This window comes from Helobdella robusta, assembly GCF_000326865.2.
Source record: "Helobdella robusta unplaced genomic scaffold HELROscaffold_55, whole genome shotgun sequence".
Lineage (NCBI taxonomy): Eukaryota > Metazoa > Annelida > Clitellata > Rhynchobdellida > Glossiphoniidae > Helobdella > Helobdella robusta.
Window position 1 is genome coordinate 568,184 of NW_008705295.1, and position 20,622 is coordinate 588,805.

A 20,622-nucleotide genomic window follows, 5' to 3' on the forward strand; every position below is an offset into this window, starting at 1 on the left:
TACTACTACTGCTACTTTTAATTTTTGTATAATTAGAATTTTTAATAGCAGCAACAGTAATTAGAAAGTAAAAATACTGCGAGATTTCGTAAAAAATTTTCTGCAGGTATGAGATGAATTTTTTCTTGAAGGAAATGCAATAGACATGTTTACTTTTTTGTATCCGTGCAGTTTTAGATATGTATATGCGTGTGTGCGTGCGTATGTGTGTGTGTGCGTGCGTGTGTGTGTGTGCGTGCGTGTGTATGTTTATGAGTGCCTGCTGTGACGTTTTTTCATGTACATCTGTGTTATGTGTTTAATTCGTGCCAGCTTTAATTAGATTTAGTTTTTAAGATTTAATTCAATTTTATGGTTCGGTAGAAATTAAAAATTTTGAGATAATTTTTGGTAAAAGATTTTGGAAAATCACTAAGATAAATATATAACGTTTCATTTATTCGTTCATTTATTTATTTGAAATTTCAAATATTATAAGATGGGAATATTGATGTCTCACGTTTTTACTACTCTCTCTCTCTCTCTCTCTCTCTCCTCTCTCTCTCTTTCTTTCTCTTTCTCTGTTTCTCTCTCTTACCAATTTTAGTTGTCCAATAATAACACTAATAAACAGTTCCTAATCTCGATTTATCTGCCTTCCTCTCCCTCTCCTTAATCTCTCTTTAAAACTTTTTAAAAGCTTCACATATAGGGCTTGAAATATTTTCATGAACTTTGTTTTTTGAAAATCAGCTTCAGATTCAATTTGATTTGCGCTATGTAAATTAATTAGACTAATTGATTAATTAATTAAATAACTGACAGATTGGCCGACTAATTGAAATGTTCGTGAGTTAGTGAAATAATTTTTATAGTTAGAATAATAATTTTCGAGATGTACTATACATTTTGAGATTGATTCAATTTGAGAGAGAGAGAAAGAGAGGAAGAGAGAGAAAAAGAAAGAGAGAAAGAGTGATAGAGAGGCGGAAAAATAAAAAATGGAAATGAAAAAAGTTAAAAATCGTGAAAAGTTTTTTCACGGAGCTACCAGCCGTTAACTGAAGTTACGTAATCTAATAGAATGAAATTTCTTACGAGAGGTGATTTTCTATCTCTCTCATGCAAATGTTAATAATAGTATTGGATGTTCAATGGAGTGGCATGTTAGATAGATGTATTTGAATTGATTACACTTGCAAATCTTGCAAAAAAAAAACTATGCATTGGGTTAAATTAGATTAAATACAAACTCAAGATGGTTGAAAAATTAATAAATTATTTTTTACAATTCAAATATTTTTTTTATTAAAGTTCACAAAAATACAGAAAAAACGAATTATCATTAATTTCTATTTCATCCACATCATTATCTTCTTCATCTTCCTCATCTTCGTCACCGCCATCAAAATGACGTCATCATCTTCACCATTACGTCATCGTCATTAACCTGCATCACTCTATTCTTGCGTTAGGTTTGTGTGCACACCTGTACTCTCTACTACACCACCCTACATACATACGTACAATCAAAACCAGTTTGCACAAAGGTGATTAATATCTTGCGCGCCTACCTCAGTGTGTGTGCATATGTACATGCGTGTGTGCGTGTATGCGTGCGTGCGTGTGTGTGTGCCTGTGTATGTGTGTGTGTATTCGTACTGAATCATGAATGAATGTGGTATTTGCGTAATAATAATACACGAATAGTGTTCTTTATGAAATTATGCGCGTAAGAGTGCGTACAAAAACGCAGGCGAAATAACGCATACGCACCTGTCCTAAAAACGCTCTAGTTTTAATACAAATACCTTACATTAGCTTTTCTGTTTAATTTAATGCGTATATTCAAGTATACATACATATATATATATATACAGATTTGTATGAATTCTACCGAATTGTTGGCATAAATCAATTTAAAGTTGGTTAATGCCAACAATTCGGTAGAGAATTCATCCAATACTGTATAAAATATGGTCTCCTTCCAAAACATACATACATGTAAATGTATATATATACATAAATGTTAAACTTGACGACTAGACTATGTAAAAATAGATACTATTTAAAGTAGTATATATGACATATGCCATTGACATAACAAGCGTATTTACTCTACATAGGATGGTGCTCTATAATGTTTTAGGGTATTTTACGGTATAAAAAACAACTATATGTGTGTTTAATGTCGTAATAACTTACACATACATACACACACGTACACATATAAACACGCACACACACACACACACACACACACACACACACACACACGAACAAACACACAAAACTATAGAATTGCTAATAAATGGAATTTTTTTGTTTTTGAAATTAAACCGGGATGGAATATCATTTATATCACACACGTACACATATAAACACGCGCGCACACACACACACGAACAAACACACAACACTATAGGATTGCTAATAAATGGAACATTTTTTGTTTTTGAAATTAAACCGGGATGGAATATCATTTAAATCAATGTACTCGCCAGTCATCAATTGATTTCGTAACAGATGCAAGTCCATAATTGCATATTCTTTAGCTTATTTTTGGTTTGTATTCGTTTCACTTATAGATGTGTGTGTATGTGTATGTTTGCAAATATGTTTGTATGTGTTTTGTTTAAGTTTGCTGTATGTATGTGTATACATTTGTTTGTATGCATGTGTGTGTGTGTGTGTCTGTAAAGGTTAAATGTATATGTGTGTATGTGTGTAACGGTATAATCGAGTGTGTATATATGTATACAGGTATGTATTATGAATGTGTGTCTATGTATATATGTGGGTGTATGTGTGTATGTTTGTATATATATGGATGTGTGCGTTATATTTAAATAAATATTTATATATTATTATATTATATTTTATTATATATTATATTTATATATTATTATATTATATATTATTATATTTTATATTTAATAAATTTATATATTTAAATATATGTGTGTGTTTGTGTGTGTACACCGCTGTTTGGTGTTAAATATTTTGATTGAATGTTTAACAAAATGAAAATAATTTGTATTAGTAATAATAATGATAATAATAATAATAATAATAATAATTTGTTTAATTATATCACCCGCATAGTTATTACGAAGCTGAAAATAATTTCAATGACATCATTCATCATTTATCATCATCATCATCATCATTGTCATTATCATTATCATCATCGTCACCACCATCGTCATTATCATCATCATCATCATCATCACCATCATCATCGTCGTCGTCGTCATCATCATCATTATCATTATCATCCTCATCATCATCATCGTCGTCGTCATCATCATCATCATCATCATTATCTCCGTGACGCGTGTTGAAGGCAAGTTGGAATGGATGTTCAGCAGAGATTTAGGGCTAATTTCTGCCAGCATAATGCCGCGAACAGGTCAACCAATGACCAGCAATTAACTTGCTTCATGCTCTCCTGATGACGATGACGACGATGATGATGATTACGATGATTATGATGATGATAATGACGATGATGATAACTATGATGATAACGATGATGATGATGATAACGATGATGATGATGATGACGGTCAAAGCAAAGCGTTTCACTGTTGGAATAAGTTGGAAAGTTTCGACATAATCGTTGTTTATGGCCATTTTTGTTGCGACTTTTTGTTGATGTGTTTGTTGAGATGTTGATGTTGTGGTGGTTTTGTTGTTGATGTCTGTTGATGTTATCTTGTTGGCGTCATTCATCATTTGTCGTTGTGTTTGACGCAGATTTATAATTAAGACAGTCTAGTCCTGATGTTTGTATATACATATAAACATATACTACAGTAAATTAACATATACAAACACAACAAACACACAAACACAACAAACACACTTACATATACACTAACATACAAAATCATACAGACAAACATACAAAAACATGCAGACAAACATACAAAAACATACAGACAGATACAAACGCGCATACAGATATTAAACTTCTTTTTATTTTCTTTAACGATGTTGACGATGTCATTTATAAATTGGCGACAAGAGTTTAATTGTGAAAAACAACGTCAACAACAACAACAACAGCAACAACAACCACAACCACAACAATAACAACAGCAACGTCAACAACCACAACAACAACAGTAACGTCAACAACAACAACAGCAACGTCAACAACAACATCAACAACGTCAACAACTACAGCAGCAGCAACAACAACCACAACAACCACAACAACAACCACAACATCCCCAGCAGCAAAAACATTAACATAGTGATAGTAATAATACTAAACATTGAGACAGTAAGGCAAATAGAGAATAAATGAATCTAATGGTTTGTTCATGTCAGATCAAATGTGCGTGTGTGCAAATATTCAGACGTAGGTGTGCCTATGTTTGTTCGTCTGTTTGTATGCAATTTGTAATGTTTGTTCGTCTGTTTGTATGCAGTTTATAATGTATGTTTGTTTGTTTGTAAGCAATTTAAAATGTTTGTTTGTTTGTATGCAATTTAAAATGTTTGTTTGTTTGTATGCAGTTTATAATGTTTGTTTGTTTGTCTGTTTGTATGCAATTTATAATGTTTGTTCGTCAGTTTGTATGCAGTTTATAATGTTTGTTTGTTTGTATGCAATTTATAAGGTTCGTTTATTTGTTTGCATTTGTATAATGTTTGTAGGTTTGTTTGTAAAGTTTGTTTAAGCTTCTGTAAAATATTCGTTTAAATACTTGTTACGTATATACACACGAAAATGAATAAACTAGTACAAAAACTAACCAACAAACAAATTGTTTGATTGTCTGTCCGTATGTATATATGCATGTATGTATATATCAATTTTGTATAATTTAATTATCTAAAAATAACCTAAATAATGCGTTTATACACAGGCTTTTCAAAAACCTTTTCTAGATCAAAACGCCATCAACTTCTTCGATGGGCAGTCGAGAGTATAACATCACTTGGGCTGATTGCTGCTCTGCTACTGCTGTTTTTGCTGTTGTTGTTGAACGACTAGTATTCTATTTTGACATGCTCCAGCTATGAACAATCCCTGCTAACGCTTTTTAAACATAGAACGACGACTGCCAGGATGTCAGGAGTCGCATATTTTGTAAATTTATATTAGAAGAATTAGGTTACTCCACATTCAAAACCTATATTCATTGGTTGTAATAAACAAATTGTCTAATATGAGATCATTACAACCAAGTCAGTTGTCAAACTTCTATAAATTATCAATTCAAGTTCATTAAAAACTTCTTTTAATATTAATGATACGTACTTAGATACATATTGGAGTTTGATACACTTAACAATGATACAGATATATCAATACTAGCTACTTATATATGTGTACATACTAAAGTTAACAACACGTTCACCATACGATCTTTGAAGTTTATCATCTGAACAGTATTCCTCACGTATATGGACATTTTTTTTCTCATGTTTTTCCATCTAGAGGAACAACCTTCTTTGATTAGGAGTGAAACTTGAATTTTTTAGTCACAATGACGTTTGCTAGTTTGCTGGCTCTCTCATTCTCTCTCTCTCTCTCTCTCTCTCTCTCTCTCTCTTTCTCTTTCTTCGCACTTCTACAGTAGCATTCTCATCATAAAATTTTTTTATTACTCTTCCAAATTTTTTTACGACATTTTTTTCTCATTTTGTTCAGTTTTCAGTGTTTTTTTGTTTTTCAGCTTCCATTAGTATTATTATTTTAAATGCCTATAAAAAGTTTTACGAGCTGCGCTGACCTACTGATTTTTTCAATTTTGGTGGCTTGAAGTTTCGTTGCTGTTTTGAAGTTTTTTTGTTTGAGATTTTTCGAGATTGAAATTTTTGAAGTAAAAATCTTTTTTCTTTCGTATTAAAGTTTAATAAAAAAATAAATCGTGTTCATTTCAGTTTTCAACTATTTTTTAAAATTTTACATTCTAACAATATTTTAAATTTTTAGTCCGAAATAACAAACTACAAGCATAAACATATTTTCCTAAAAATTTAAAATTTTTTTATTTTTTTATAGCCTAACACTTTCAGTAGCTGGAGAATGAGTTTTGATCTATAGTGTCGTGCATAATTGATGCCTTTGAAATGTTCCAAGATTGCCCATAAACAGAGTCCAGTCACTATTTCTTTCTCACCTCTCCATAATCCACTTCCTATCTTCTTCTTCTTCCTCTCTCTTTCTCTCTCTCTCGCTTTCCCTCTCTCTTTTCAAACACACACACACATACCCACACAAACACAAACAAACAACTACCTATCTCGTCTCCATCAACCATCAACAACTGTCACCGTCATATTTCATTTGCCGATCCCACATGCGAAAAGTACATTTAAGCGGATATTGATGCATAGGTAATAAGTGATGTTCTCTCTCTCTCTCTCACGCTCTCTCCTTCTTATTCTCTCTCTTTCTTTTTTTCTTTTTTATTTTTCCTCCATAATTTATTACTTTCCCTCTTTCTACATATAAATATTCAAACATATGTGTGTGTGTGTGTTTTAATTTAATTAATATTAATATGTAGTTGAATGGGCCTAATGCGTTTGTGTATATATAGATGGATGAATGAATAAATGGATGAAAAGATGGATAGTTGGATAAATAGATGAATGGATGGATAGAGAGATGAATGAATGAATGGATGAGGATGTATATGATGCTGAGTTGATGCGTTTTCGCATCATTTTAGCACGAGATACTTTGTCTTTTGCCATGCGTCACGAGAGAGATGATGGTGAGGAGGAGTATGACGATGAAAGTAATGATGATGATGACGGTGATGATGAAGAGTATGATGATGAAAGTAAGGGTGATGTTGATGATGGAAGTAATAGTGATGATGATAATGTTGGAGGTAATGATGGTGATGATCATTAGCAATTTCACAAACCAAATTAAAAATCCACTCTTACTAACATCACTAACAATGCCAACAAGAACCAAAACAACAATGCCAACAGCAAGATCAAAACATCAACCAAACAAACAAAAACAGAAAAAAACATTAAGATTGACGTCATCAACAACTCCACCAATCAATATACGACTTGGAGATAACGACCGACTGCTCTAAAAATAGAATAAAAAAACACAAAAAGCGATAAAAATAACAAAACTATCAAATACAAAAAAATACAAACAAAACAAAATAATTCAAAAAACAAAAAGTAAATAATAAAAACACAAGAAAACTTTAAATCTAATTAGTTTGAAGTTTTGATGTTCAGGAAGACACAGCCGCGGCCATCGGCACCGATAATTTTACCACTTGAAGCCACTTCTTCGGCCACTCCCAGAATAACGATAATTACTCTCAAACACCACAAGCGGAAAATTTTTTCTTCATAAACGGGTATGGAAAAATGAGACCAAAATTTGTAGATGCAACTCTACTTTTTGTTATTGTTTGTTTGCAGTAATGATTTTGGTTGATAGAAAGAGGAATGAAATGATAAATAGATAGGTTGATAGATAGTTATAATAAATAAACAAATGGATAGATAGATAGATGGATGGATGGATGGATGGATGGATGGATGGATGGATGGATGGATGGATGGATGGATGGATGGATGGATGGATGGATGGATGGATGGATGGATGGATGGATGGATGGATGGATGGATGGATGGATGGATGGATGGATGGATGGATGGATGGATGGATGGATGGATGGATGGATGGATGGATGGATGGATGGATAGACGGATGGATAGACGGATGGATAGACGGATGGATGGAAGGATAGATAGATAGACAGATAAACGAGTGTGCAAATTAATAGAAAGATGGATGGTCAATGACCAGCATCTTACACTGACAGTACACACACGACTTTGCTGGGCATTGTGTGCGTGTGTTGTGTGTGTGTGTGTGTGTATGTGTGTGTGTGTGTGTGGGTGTGGGTGTGTATGTGAGCGTGCAAGTTATTGCGTTAATGTTCTGGCGTTGTTTATTTTTTATATTGTTCGTCTACATTATTTCTTCTTCAACAAATTTTGGATACAATCAAGTTTGATTTAAACGACAATTTAAAAAAATTAATCAATTTAAAAACAAATGAACAAAATTTCAAATCAAGTAATAAATACAAAAACAAACAAAAACAAACAAACAAAAACAGGAAAAAAAATTAAAACAGCTTACGACAGTGCGATGCGGTTTTTAATTTTGCCCCGCGGTAATAAAAAAATCCATTTGAGTAAAAAATAAATAGACGCCGGATTAAAAGGGTTTAAATATATTTAAGACAAGCTACTGATGGGTTCTGTGCACCTGGGCTTGTCCGCATGTGTATATGCGTGTTTATGTGCGTGTGTATATGAGTTTGTGCGTGTGTGTATATATATACGTATGTGTGTATGTATGTGTGTGTGTATGTGCTATTTTGCGTGTTTGTTTTGGCCACTACTACAATTACCACTACTACAATTACCACTACTACAATTACTACTTTACTATTGTTACTATTTCAAAAGGTTTTAAAAATCACTCAAAGTACTATTCAACCTCTGCGATTAGCACTACAATTTTTCACCGTCAAGTTGAAAGAGTTGTTGAAAATACTAACTGCTGGAGATACTCGTGCCTACAATTGCTACCTTCGATATAGCCTTCTTAAGAATGAGGACATTACAACAGCCACACGACCCAACTATAACATTACACTTCCTGCTCAAGCCGACGATATTTAAAAGTAATAGCAGATAAAAATAAATTAAATTACCAGCTGAAAACAAAGACCACTGTCCACATTGTAGCGATGTTTGAATTGGGAAAAAAACACACAGACAAAAATCATTTTGAAGCAACAGAATGAACGATAGCATCCACAACGACATCAACAAAAACAAAAACATCAACAACAACATCAACAACAACAAAAACATCATCAACAACAACAACAAAAACTACTTCTACTATTACTACTACTAATACTACTACTAATACTACTACTAATACTAATACTACTACCACAACAACAACTACTACTACTAATACTAATACTAATTCTACTACTACTAAAACTACTGCAAACACAACAACAACAACAACAACAACAACATACAAAACAACGACATCAGCAACATCAACGTTAAATAGTAGCGATAATAAAAAAAAAGAATCGGAAGCCATAAGGAAGTATGTGGATATTCCAGATAACAAATATATTGTACCATCTGTTATGTGGATGTGCGTGCATGTATGTGTACGTGCGTGTGTTTGTGTGTGTGTGTGAATGCGTGCGTGTGTAAATATGTATGCATGTTACTTATAAGTAAGCATACCTTTGTATATCATTTGTACACATTTTAAACTCGTAGGGTAATAAAATAATGCCACAATTTTTGAGACTAAACCACAAATTGGCGTATATTTCTAATTTCAAATATCGCATCACTTTTCTCAAACAAATGTAAGCTGAGATGACCTCCGTATTTGAACCAGGTCATCAGCGGAACAAATTGTAAGGAAAGGAAGCATGACACGACAGGCACTTTTACCATCTGAGCTATCAGATTGACCGATCTGCTGCATGTATGTATGTATGTTGCTTCCAGATTTAATTTGCTAACAAAACAGTTTCTTTCTATATAGCATACAAACAATCATAACCACATAAAAACATAATCACACACAAACACACACAAACATAGACAGATATACACACATAAACAGACACATATAAAAGTTTATAATAACCGATTAATTTGTATTTTTAGATTTTTCAAAGTGTGTTTTTTTCATTCAAATTCACTTTTTCCAGTTGCAAGGAATGTTTTCCAGTAACATACACGGTGCATTATTGTATGTGACATGACATGGAGAAGACATAAACGTTCGCTTGAGTCTAATTTAATGCCACCTAATGTTAATCCTTGAGGAAGAAAAAAAACAGAAAAAAAAAATTCAATTTAATTAGAAAATTTAACTGTTTTATAAATTAAAATCTAACAAAACTAAATAAAATTAAAAAAAATTTCTATAGATTTTACCAGGAATTAACTTATATCAAATGTGTGTTTGTGTCTGTGTAAGTGCGTGTGTATGTGTACGTGTGCGTGTGTATGTACGTGTGTGTATGAGTGTGCGTGTGTGTGTGTCTAAAAGATAAAAATTGTTATCGGAAAAACGAAGGAATGTATCTAGGTTGGAAGCGAATGCAGTTTGTGTGTTGTGTGTATAGATTTTTTGGCATTGATGATGATACACTTGAAATTTCAAAGATGCTATGTTAAGTGCGCTGTGCTAGCAATGATGATGATGATGACAATGACGATGATGATGATTATCATGATGACAAGGACGATGATGATAATGATGACGGTGATGAGGATGATGAGGATGATAAGGAACAACACACCTCAAAACATCACACCACAAAAATTCATTTCGTTTTCATCATCTAAAAATATTTTCATCAACAAAAATTTTTTTTTTTTGACATCAGTAGCAGCAGCAACAAAAACAACAACAAACCACACCAGCAACATTCCACCCACTACACCACATCAACCGCACTACAGCAACCACACCACACCATCCACACCAACGACAAAAATTCCCGACAGCGACGACAATTAACAACCCATCATAAGTTAGGCTGCCGACACTCATTCTATAAACAAAAATCTTCTCTCTGCCATTAAGGCAAGGCATAATTTTACCGCGCTTATCTCAGGAGCAGACGTCACTTAGACAACGACCTTTTATTCTACGGTGCTTCATGGAAATACCTGTGTATATATGTAAATACCTCTCTCTCTCTCTCTCTCTCTCTCTCTCTCTCTCTCTCTCTCTCTCTCTCTTGTTTTCTCTCTTTTTCTCTCTTCACTTTCTATCTTTCTCTCTCTCCCTTTCTCTCTCTCTCTTTTTCTCTTTTTCTATGCATGTCGATCAATTTATTGCTGAACCAAACCATATATATATATGTATAAAGTTTATGTGTGTGTATAAGTATACATTTATATATATATATATATATATATATATATATATATATATATATATTGATAATAAGCATTTCCGTATTGATTTAAGCGAGTATGTATACATTATATGTATACTTATATGTACGTCGAAGTAATTTATATGGAAGTATGTGGGAAAGTGTTTAATTTGTGGTACACTTATTTATACCTATAGCAACTCATAAATATGTATGAAGGTGTGTGTGCTGTAAGCGTGTTCGTTCATAAATACGTGTGGAAGTGAGTATTTATGTGTTTGCGGTGACGGAGAAAGTGTATATCGACTTGCACGCACATGTGTTGGATATTCTTGGTCGGTCGGGAGAATATTATTTATTTTGTCGTCGTTGCGTTTTTGTGGCTGTCGTTGTGTTGTTGTTGTTGTTTGTGGTTGGTGTGGTGTGGTTGTTGTATGAAATTTGGCTGTTGTTTGTGGTTGTTGTTGTGTTGTTTAAAGTTGTGTTGATGTTTGTGGTTGTTGTGTTGTTGTTGTTGTTTAAAGTTATGTTGTTGTTTGTTGTTGTTGTTTGTTGTTGTTGAAGTTGGGTTGTTGATGGATTTAAGTTGTTGTTGTTGTTGTTTTGGTTCTTTTTTAATTAAAAAATAATAATTCATTAATTGCTTCAACTTGGACCAGGAAGCCAACAAATTATAGAACAATTTCAATAGGGCCAAAATGAATGAATGAATAAATAATTAAATGAATAAAAACTTATTGAAAAAACAAATACATAACAACACATACAAAAACAAACAACAAAAACAACAAAAAATAAAAAAAATCAGTTCCAAATAACAGTGTCAACATGTCAGCAGGAAAAAATTAAACAAAAAAGCAAGCAAAACGCCTTGAATAATATCAGACAAGTTACTACAAAAATCTAAATAATACTAGAAATAATAAAAACAATAATAGAAAAACTAAGAATAATAGTTAAATCACACACAAAAAATAAGAATAATAATAAAATGTATTATAATGATGCGACCGGCACATAAAAGTTTCAAAATGTTGCTTTAATTAATGATGGATCGATATACACGAAGTTTCCTCTCAAGCTGTTTTTCTTTTTGTTTGTTTTCTTTTGTTTGTTTTTCTGATTGTTTTTTGTTTGCTTGTTTGTTTGTTTGTTTTACATTTTTATTGTTGTAAGTTCTGCGTTTGTATTTTGTCGACTATGATTATGAAGATGATGACGATGAAGATGAAAATGTTGTCGATGTTGACGAAAAGAGAATGATAATGAAACTGATGATGAAGAGGATGAGGAAGAAGAAGAAAAAGAAGAAGAAAGAGAAGATGATGATGATGAAAAAACTCTGTTGACATGTACCGCTGGATGTAAAAGAAGAACCAAACAGGTTGAACCAGAATGCATCCATCATAACTTCAAACTCGTTCGTATCAACGAACTCTCCAAGTAACAATAGAAATAAAAACACCATTCGGAAATGAACGGAAGTTTGAATGTACGAAAAATATGAATAAAAGAGTGTATGAATGAATGAATGAATTAGTGAATGAATGAATGAATTAGTGAATGAATGAATGTATGAATGAATGAATGAATGTATGAATGAATGAATGAATGAATGAATGAATGAATAATTAATTATTTAATTAATTAATTAATTAGTTATCATCATCATCATTATCATCGTCATCATCATCATTGCCATAATCGTCATCATTATCGTCATCCTCATCGTCGTCATCATCATCGTCATCATCATCGTTTATAAACAGAATCATTCGATGGAAGATGATTGAAGAGATGGAAAATAGGCAGTCAAACATTCCAAAACAATAAACAAACGTCAACATAATAATAATAATAATAATAGTAATAATAATAATAATAATATTGGCGACAGCGTATACAACAAACAGTATATAATATACATTACATACATATGAAACAAGCTTTTTTAGCGATGTAAACAAGACAGATGAAAACATTACACACACACATACACACACAAACACACGCATACACACACAAACATACAAACATATACACACACACACTGAATTCTATGAAGTTACTGTATATTTATTTATTTAGCAATGAAAAAATTAATTATTAGAAAGAATTCACATCTATATTTCTTCAGACGCAAATACAAACAAATCAATTAATTTCAAATAAATAAACAAAGAATCACTTATATAGAAAAGTTTAAAATTGTATGTTTGTACACATATCCATACGCACACATACACACACACGCACGCACGCACACATACGCACACACATACAAGATAAAAAGTATATATATATATATATATATATATATATATATATATATATATATATATATACAGGTGAAGGTATGTAAAAATATGAACAATGTTGTTTATACATAACGTCTCAGCATGTCAAAATTCGACAAATCTTCAAATAGCATTATGATGTTTCATTAATCAATTCATATGTTCTGGTTTTCATGATATCTTTATTCTTTCGTGTTTGGTTTCGTTTTTCTTATAAATTTTTAGAATTAATAGTCAGATACTGGAAAAAATTAAAATATTAACGGAAAAATTTCAATCAACCTACCAACCAACCAACCAACCAACCAGCCAACCAACCAACCAACCAGCCAACCAACTAACCAATTAAACGAACAATCAACAGACCAATCAGCTAGCATAAAATCAATCATTCATTTGTTTATCAACTCCTTCGATCGATCATTTGCAACGTCATCCCATGAAGCATAGGATTAATAAATCAAACAAAAAGATCATTCAAGAATCATTCATTCATCTAGCTGTCTATCTATCCACTCATCATTTTACTCATTCATTTATTTGTTCATTCTTCCATTTGTTTACCAATCCATCCATTTATCCATTCAAAGAAAAAGAGAGAGAGAGAAAGAGAAAAAGAGAGAGAATGAGAGAGAGAAAGAGAGAGAGAGAATGGAAAAAAGATAAATAGACGGAGAAAGAGAGATGACAAATAAAAATGAAACATGAAGAAACATGAAGAAATGAAGAAGTTGAACGCTAAATTCATATCAAAATAATTTTGAAGCACTCCTGAGAAAATGCAATTAAAAAAACACACACGCACCAATTTTCACCCACACACACAAAACTGCACATGCATTCATACACACAGACACACACATATGTTTAGACATACAACACATCTTGAAAAATCAAATAAAACTGACATATCTACCAAAAAACCGGTACATACACACAAGTTCATACACACACATACAAATAAACACACACACACTCAAACAAACATAGACAAACACACACACACACATATTAAGGGCTACGTAGTTTAAAACATCAATGTATGTATGAGAAGTTATTGTTTTCGGATGTGAGCTTTTTTATGTTGTTTGTTTCTTTTTGTTTGTGCTAGGTGTTGCTTGTTGTGTTGTTTGTTTGTCTTTAGTTGAGTAGTTGTGTAGTTTTTGTGTTTTTTGTTGTTTGCTGAAGCATTTCCTTGGACCTGCTAACTTGTGAATTATATTGTCACAGTAAAAATCAGCCAGCCGATGATAATGACAAAGATGATTACGCTGTTGTTAACAGTGATCATGTTAACAATGATTATGACAATGTGATAAGGAATGAGTATGTGATTATTATTATGATGATGTTGAGACTTTTGAAGATGTATGAGAATAATTTCGATGATGATTGCTGAGGTGATTCAAGAATAATTGCACTAAAATGCTTGAAAATAAGTAGTGCTGGTTGTTTTTGAAAACACTGACAAATGAAGTAACATCAGCTGAGATGGTGACCAAAATGATAATTAATAAATAAATAGGATGCTGGTACTGGGGATAAAAAAAGCAACATAATAACTAATGTAATTATGTGATTGCACCTTACACACACACACACACACACACACACACACACACACACAAACAAACAAAAAAACACACAGACACGCATTCTCGTACAGAAAATTCATAAATACAAAAAAAGAAACACATTTTGCGTCACACGCGCGCAAGTTGTTGAGTCAGGCGCAAATGTGATTGCACCCATATATTGCCATATATAATTTTTTTGTCCACAAAAAAAGTTTACATACGCGAAGATTTCTAAACTTTTCAAAGAAATGCCAATGAATGTATGCACAGAAGCCAACAAATTTGCCCATTTACAATTAGGCAAACTTACGGCGACAACATAATGCAACGTCTCACATAAACATGCAAGCACATTCAATAAAAGTAATGCAGACAGAAACCAAACACGCTCATGCAACACGCCAGCAAGAACGGCACGACGCACACATACACGCCACACAACACATACACACCGGACAAACAGCCACACAGACAGCCACACACACGACCCGCGCACACACCGCGGCATTCAACATGAAAATATTGGATGGCGATGCATCTGCTCTTAAGATTGCGCCAAGAAGTTCGGCATATATCTCCATAAGTATTCCTCCCTCGAGATAACGTAAAGAAAAATTTATCCTATAAACAACCAAAGTGAAGCCACGTTCGCAGCTGCAACGACCGCATGGCATCAGCAGAAGCAATCAGAGAAGGAAGAGAAAGAGAAAAAAGCCTATGTCAGAAAAACTCCGTGTATATGTATGTACGTATCTAGGTATTTGTATGTTTGCATCGATGTATGTGTATAGATGTGTGTGTGTGTGTGTGTGTGTGTGTATGGGTTGTGTGTATGGGTAGTGTGTGTATGGGTTGTGTGTATGGGTAGTGTGTGTATGGGTTGTGTGTATGGGTAGTGTGTATGCATTTTTTTATGAATATTTATGCGTTGGTTTGTTTGGGTTGTCGTTGTTTCATTAGTTTGTTCATTTTTTAAAATATTAAATTTTTCAAAACTGCCAGCGTTCTTGCGAGATTTAAATTTTACACATGGACGTAGGTAGGTACAGTTGTTTGCGAGAAAGAAGTTTGCCATTCATATAAATAAGCTGGGACAGGTGAATTCGGTTCTGCTAACTATAAACATAATTAAATTTAATAATTTAATAATAATAGGTACAGTTGTTTGCGAGAAAGAAGTTTGCCATTCATATAAATAAGCTGGGACAGGTGAATTCGGTTCTGCTAACTATAAACATAATTAAATTTAATAATTTTCACAAATTTTTGTATGAATTACATTTTTAAATATAATTAAATAACCAAAACACCAAGATATTTGATTTAAATAACGAGTTATAAATAAACATTTTTAAATCTTTTAAAAATCAAATCAATGTATCTTGCTCTGGAAAGTTTTAATTCTCATTTCAAATACATTTGTTTTATTTATTTAATTTTTTCAACTCTTTCTTCAATATCCTTCCAGATGCATCAGAAAACAAACACATGTGAATGTGAATGCATGTGAAAGAACGCATCACAAACGTGTGCTGGATGTGATAGAAGGCGGGAGCTCTTTGAAATCGAATCCGGCCAAACACTTTTCTTCAATAGCTGTGTGAGCCAAGCACTTTACCGTTTAAGCCATAAACACATTCTAAAGGTAGTAATTTTTCTATTTTTTAAATTTGAATTCATAATTATTTTATTTTTCATTTTATATCGGCTATAAACATTTGATATATTTTTTTTTTTAAATTTAGATTGTTTTGTGTTAAAAAAACTTTTTGTTTAACACAGTATGTAAACCAAGCCTGGCGATCTACTACTTCATACTACACACACACACACACACATACTTGAAGTTGGTTTCTATCAAAAAAATTTAAATATGAAAAGAATAGTTTCTAACTTCAATATACCATTTTTTTCACTGAAATATTTCCTATACCCTCAAAAACAAGGCCATTCAATTACATTTGAAGAATAATGATGTCAGATAAGATGAGGCAAATGTATTTTGTAATATATTTGTATATGTATTTGTATGTATATATTTCATCAGATGAAAATTGAACATGAATGCATGAATGCATACATACAAGCTGATGCATATACACAAACATACTTACAAACAAACACACATACAAAGACTGCATACAAACAAACATACAAGTTAACAAACACACGTACAAACTAATGCCTACACACAAACACACTTGTGAACAAACACATACAAATGAATACATACAAACACATACGTACGTACATTGTAAACAAACCCACGCGCAAAGGCAAGATATCTTGTGAAGGCTGGAAAACCTATTTCCATTGAATGCCTGGACATTTATTTCTAAATGTTCCTCATTCTGATGTATCTTGTGGCTTTTATGATTCGTACAAACAGAGGAACATGCAGTATATCGCATAACTTTTTTTCAATGTTTCTATATGTCCCGTATCGAAATACATACAGCAGGCATTATTCCTAGTTTAATTTTTTTTACACCATGGCATTATATTTAAATTTTATCAAATACTTGAATCTAGGAATATGTTCTCATTCAAGCGTGCTAATTTGAAAATAACACAAACACAAAAAAACATGAAGAACCATAGACAAACACAGTTAGACACGCATACACACACACCGACAAACACACACACAGAGACAAACTCACAGACAGACATTGAGGTATTCAATCCGCCAGTCAATCAGAGGGCTGAGGTCTGTTTTTTATTCGTCCGTACGAGCCTGGAGATGCCAGGATTTTGATTTAAAGACCCCAAAATAAAAAGAAAAAAAATAATTGTAATAATAAAAACCATAAAAATAAATAGCATTTAACATAAAAATTATATTATTATGATCATAATAATTGTTATCATAATTATATCTGAACATTGATGACATTATAGAAAAAATTATAACAAAACAAATGAATGACTTAAGATAGTTTCTCACTGTTTTTCAATACGTACGATGATGAACTTTTTTTGTAATTAATCATCTTTGATTAAGCGTACAACATACATGTGCGTACAATTAGTGAACGCGTAGGTGTGCACTCAGCCAACGCATACCAAACACGGACAAAGACGCATACATTTATATACCATTGTATCGAATTGTATTTGCGTGTGTGCGCGCATGTATGTTTGTGTGTGTATGTATGTATGTGTGTATAAGTGTGTGTGTTCGTGTGCGTGTGTGGCTCTGTTGTGTGTGTGTGTGTGGCTCTGTAAGTCCTTATGCGTATATACATGAAGTTATGATAACAAGATTGCAATAACCTAAGTGATAATGATAAATAAATATGACAATGATTAAAAATTAAATTTGATAACATGACATCATGACAGTGATAACAATGGTGATAGTGACGATGACGATGATTACAGTCAAGATGAAGATGATGATAAAAGTAAAAATGATGAATTGGATGATGATAATGCCGTCAAACATTATTGAAGAATAGACAAAAAACAAGAACATACAAACACACACACACTCACATACTCACACACACACATTCATCAAGGTCATAAACGCACAGACACACACCACACATACACACACACACAAACACACACTTATTAAATGTGAAATATATCATCGCCTGATTTGAACAAAGCTTCCTTTGTTATGCAACAGGCCAGACAACTTATGAATGTTACTATTATACATACACACACACACACACACACACACACATATATATATATATATATATATATATATATATATATATATATATATATGTGTGTGTGTGTGTGTGTATGTGTGTGTGTCTGTGTGTCTGTGTGCGTGTGTGTGTATCTGAATATACAGTCTAATAAGTATATGATTAGTTGTTATAATATTTATAGCAACTCAAAAAATTTTTAAATTTGCTTTAAGACTATGATAACGGCTTATTACATATGAACGATTGAGATGATGTATGAGATGTATATAACAATATAAGATGTGTTGGTTTTAAAACAAATTATTTCTAATTTATAGTACCTACGCACATTGTAATGGGTAGTCTTTGAGAATTCAAATAAATTAATTGATAAATAGATATATATCTCAAATAAATCATTAAATATGACAATACGTCTGTCTGCCTGCTCTTAAATTTGTAACGATTAATTTAAAACAACTCTAAATTTCTAAATTGTTTTTTTATTCATTAAAAGATTTAAAAAGTAAGATAGTGGAAGAGCCGAAGATATATTATTTGTTATAAAATGAATTAATGAATTCATCCATGTCCATATTATATATGTATTATTATGTGTTAAAGCATTACAAAATTGTTAATTATGAATATTTGTTATACATAAGCAAAAATTGACGAACCTATTCACATATCCATTTATAACCATCCATACAAATATTTTTCATAGTTTTTTCTTTATATCGAAGCTCTGTTTCAACGCTTGGAAATATCTTCATCATATATTCATCTAAATAAAAAATATGAATATCCCAAAATTTGGATAGGTTGATTAATATTAATTACTTTTTAATTTGTTAATTATAAGCTGCTACCCGAAATATCATATCATCAAGGTATTAGCTGCGACTCATAATAGCATATCATCTAGATAGACATATGATATGTTTTTTTTCTGATTAAGATGTATTTGAGAGCAAATTCATGCCGCTGGACGACAAACAACATCAAAAACAATTCTTCATCTTTAAATATTCACACAGAATCTCATTTATAGAACGAAACAAACAAAGAAAAAAAATAAAACAAAAGATGGAAAACAATCTATGAACTAAAAAGCAAGAAGAGAGCTAAAAATTTAACCCAAAAACAAAATGAAATTAGACCAACGAACGTAAAAATCTTCGCAGTTTGATGTACGTGTGTAGATATGTATGAATGAATGTACGTATGTATTTGTGTGTGTGTGTACGTGAGTGTGTGTGTGTGTGTGAGTGTGTGTGTGTTGGTGCGTGTAAGCACGTTGCAGTAGCAGCAATATTTACTGCCACACATACAGGAAATTATGTTTGTTTTTTGATGCTGCTTCCACATCATCAACACCTGTACTTCCAAACCAAGCCAGCATGCATCCCATTACAAAACTCATAAACAGACACACACGCGCACAAACGCACAAACACACACATACATACACACACACACACACACATATGAATATACATTGTATAAAACACACAGATACATAAAAAATAATCAATTGCAGACATCAAAAACAAACTTTATCACACCGAAACACTACAACAACAATACTGACATTAACATCAACGGTTAAAACAACGACACAAACAACATTGTATATACTAACCAACATACACACACGCGCGCGCACATATACACACACACATACACACACACACAGATATACATACCTGGAAATTGAAAAATATTTGAAAACCCGAAAAATCATACAAATATTAAAGTTTTAAATGACATTGTGCTGCATTGTGTGTTGATCGTTGATTGTAATATTTCCTATTTGGGGCGTAAAATTCATTGTTATTATTATTATTCTCATCATTATTATCATTATCATTCTTTTCATTATTATTATTATTATTTATATAAATTAGAATTTATCAAGTCTCAATGTATAATTTCTAGCCAACTTTAAAACCCAACGAGAGTAATGAGGAACCAGCGAACGCAGATTGTTAAAATTGTTACGAATCAAATTTTATGACGTAAACGTTAATAAAATTAATAATAGCAATAACAACAACAATAATAACAGTAACAACAACAACAATAACATTAATGAGAACAACGAATAAAAAAACATCAACTTTAGGATTAATCAATTAATACTATAATTACTTTTTGTGTT

General features: G+C 32.1%; 2 protein-coding genes across 2 annotated transcripts; one reads left to right on the plus strand and one right to left on the minus strand.

The window, feature by feature from the left end:
• Nucleotides 1-3,335: 3,335 nt before the first annotated feature.
• Nucleotides 3,336-4,925, plus strand: HELRODRAFT_179598 (hypothetical protein; the record flags this gene model as incomplete). Its single annotated transcript, XM_009028414.1, has 3 exons — nt 3,336-3,391; nt 4,051-4,270; nt 4,860-4,925. The coding sequence occupies 3 exons, from the start codon at nt 3,336-3,338 to the stop codon at nt 4,923-4,925; spliced, it is 342 nt and encodes a 113-aa protein (XP_009026662.1).
• A 2,263-nt stretch (nt 4,926-7,188) lies between these two features.
• HELRODRAFT_179599 (hypothetical protein) lies at nt 7,189-9,523 on the minus strand (the record flags this gene model as incomplete). Its single annotated transcript, XM_009028415.1, has 4 exons — nt 7,189-7,374; nt 7,790-7,824; nt 8,556-8,656; nt 9,417-9,523. The coding sequence occupies 4 exons, from the start codon at nt 9,521-9,523 to the stop codon at nt 7,189-7,191; spliced, it is 429 nt and encodes a 142-aa protein (XP_009026663.1).
• Between the last annotated feature and the right edge of the window lie 11,099 nt (nt 9,524-20,622).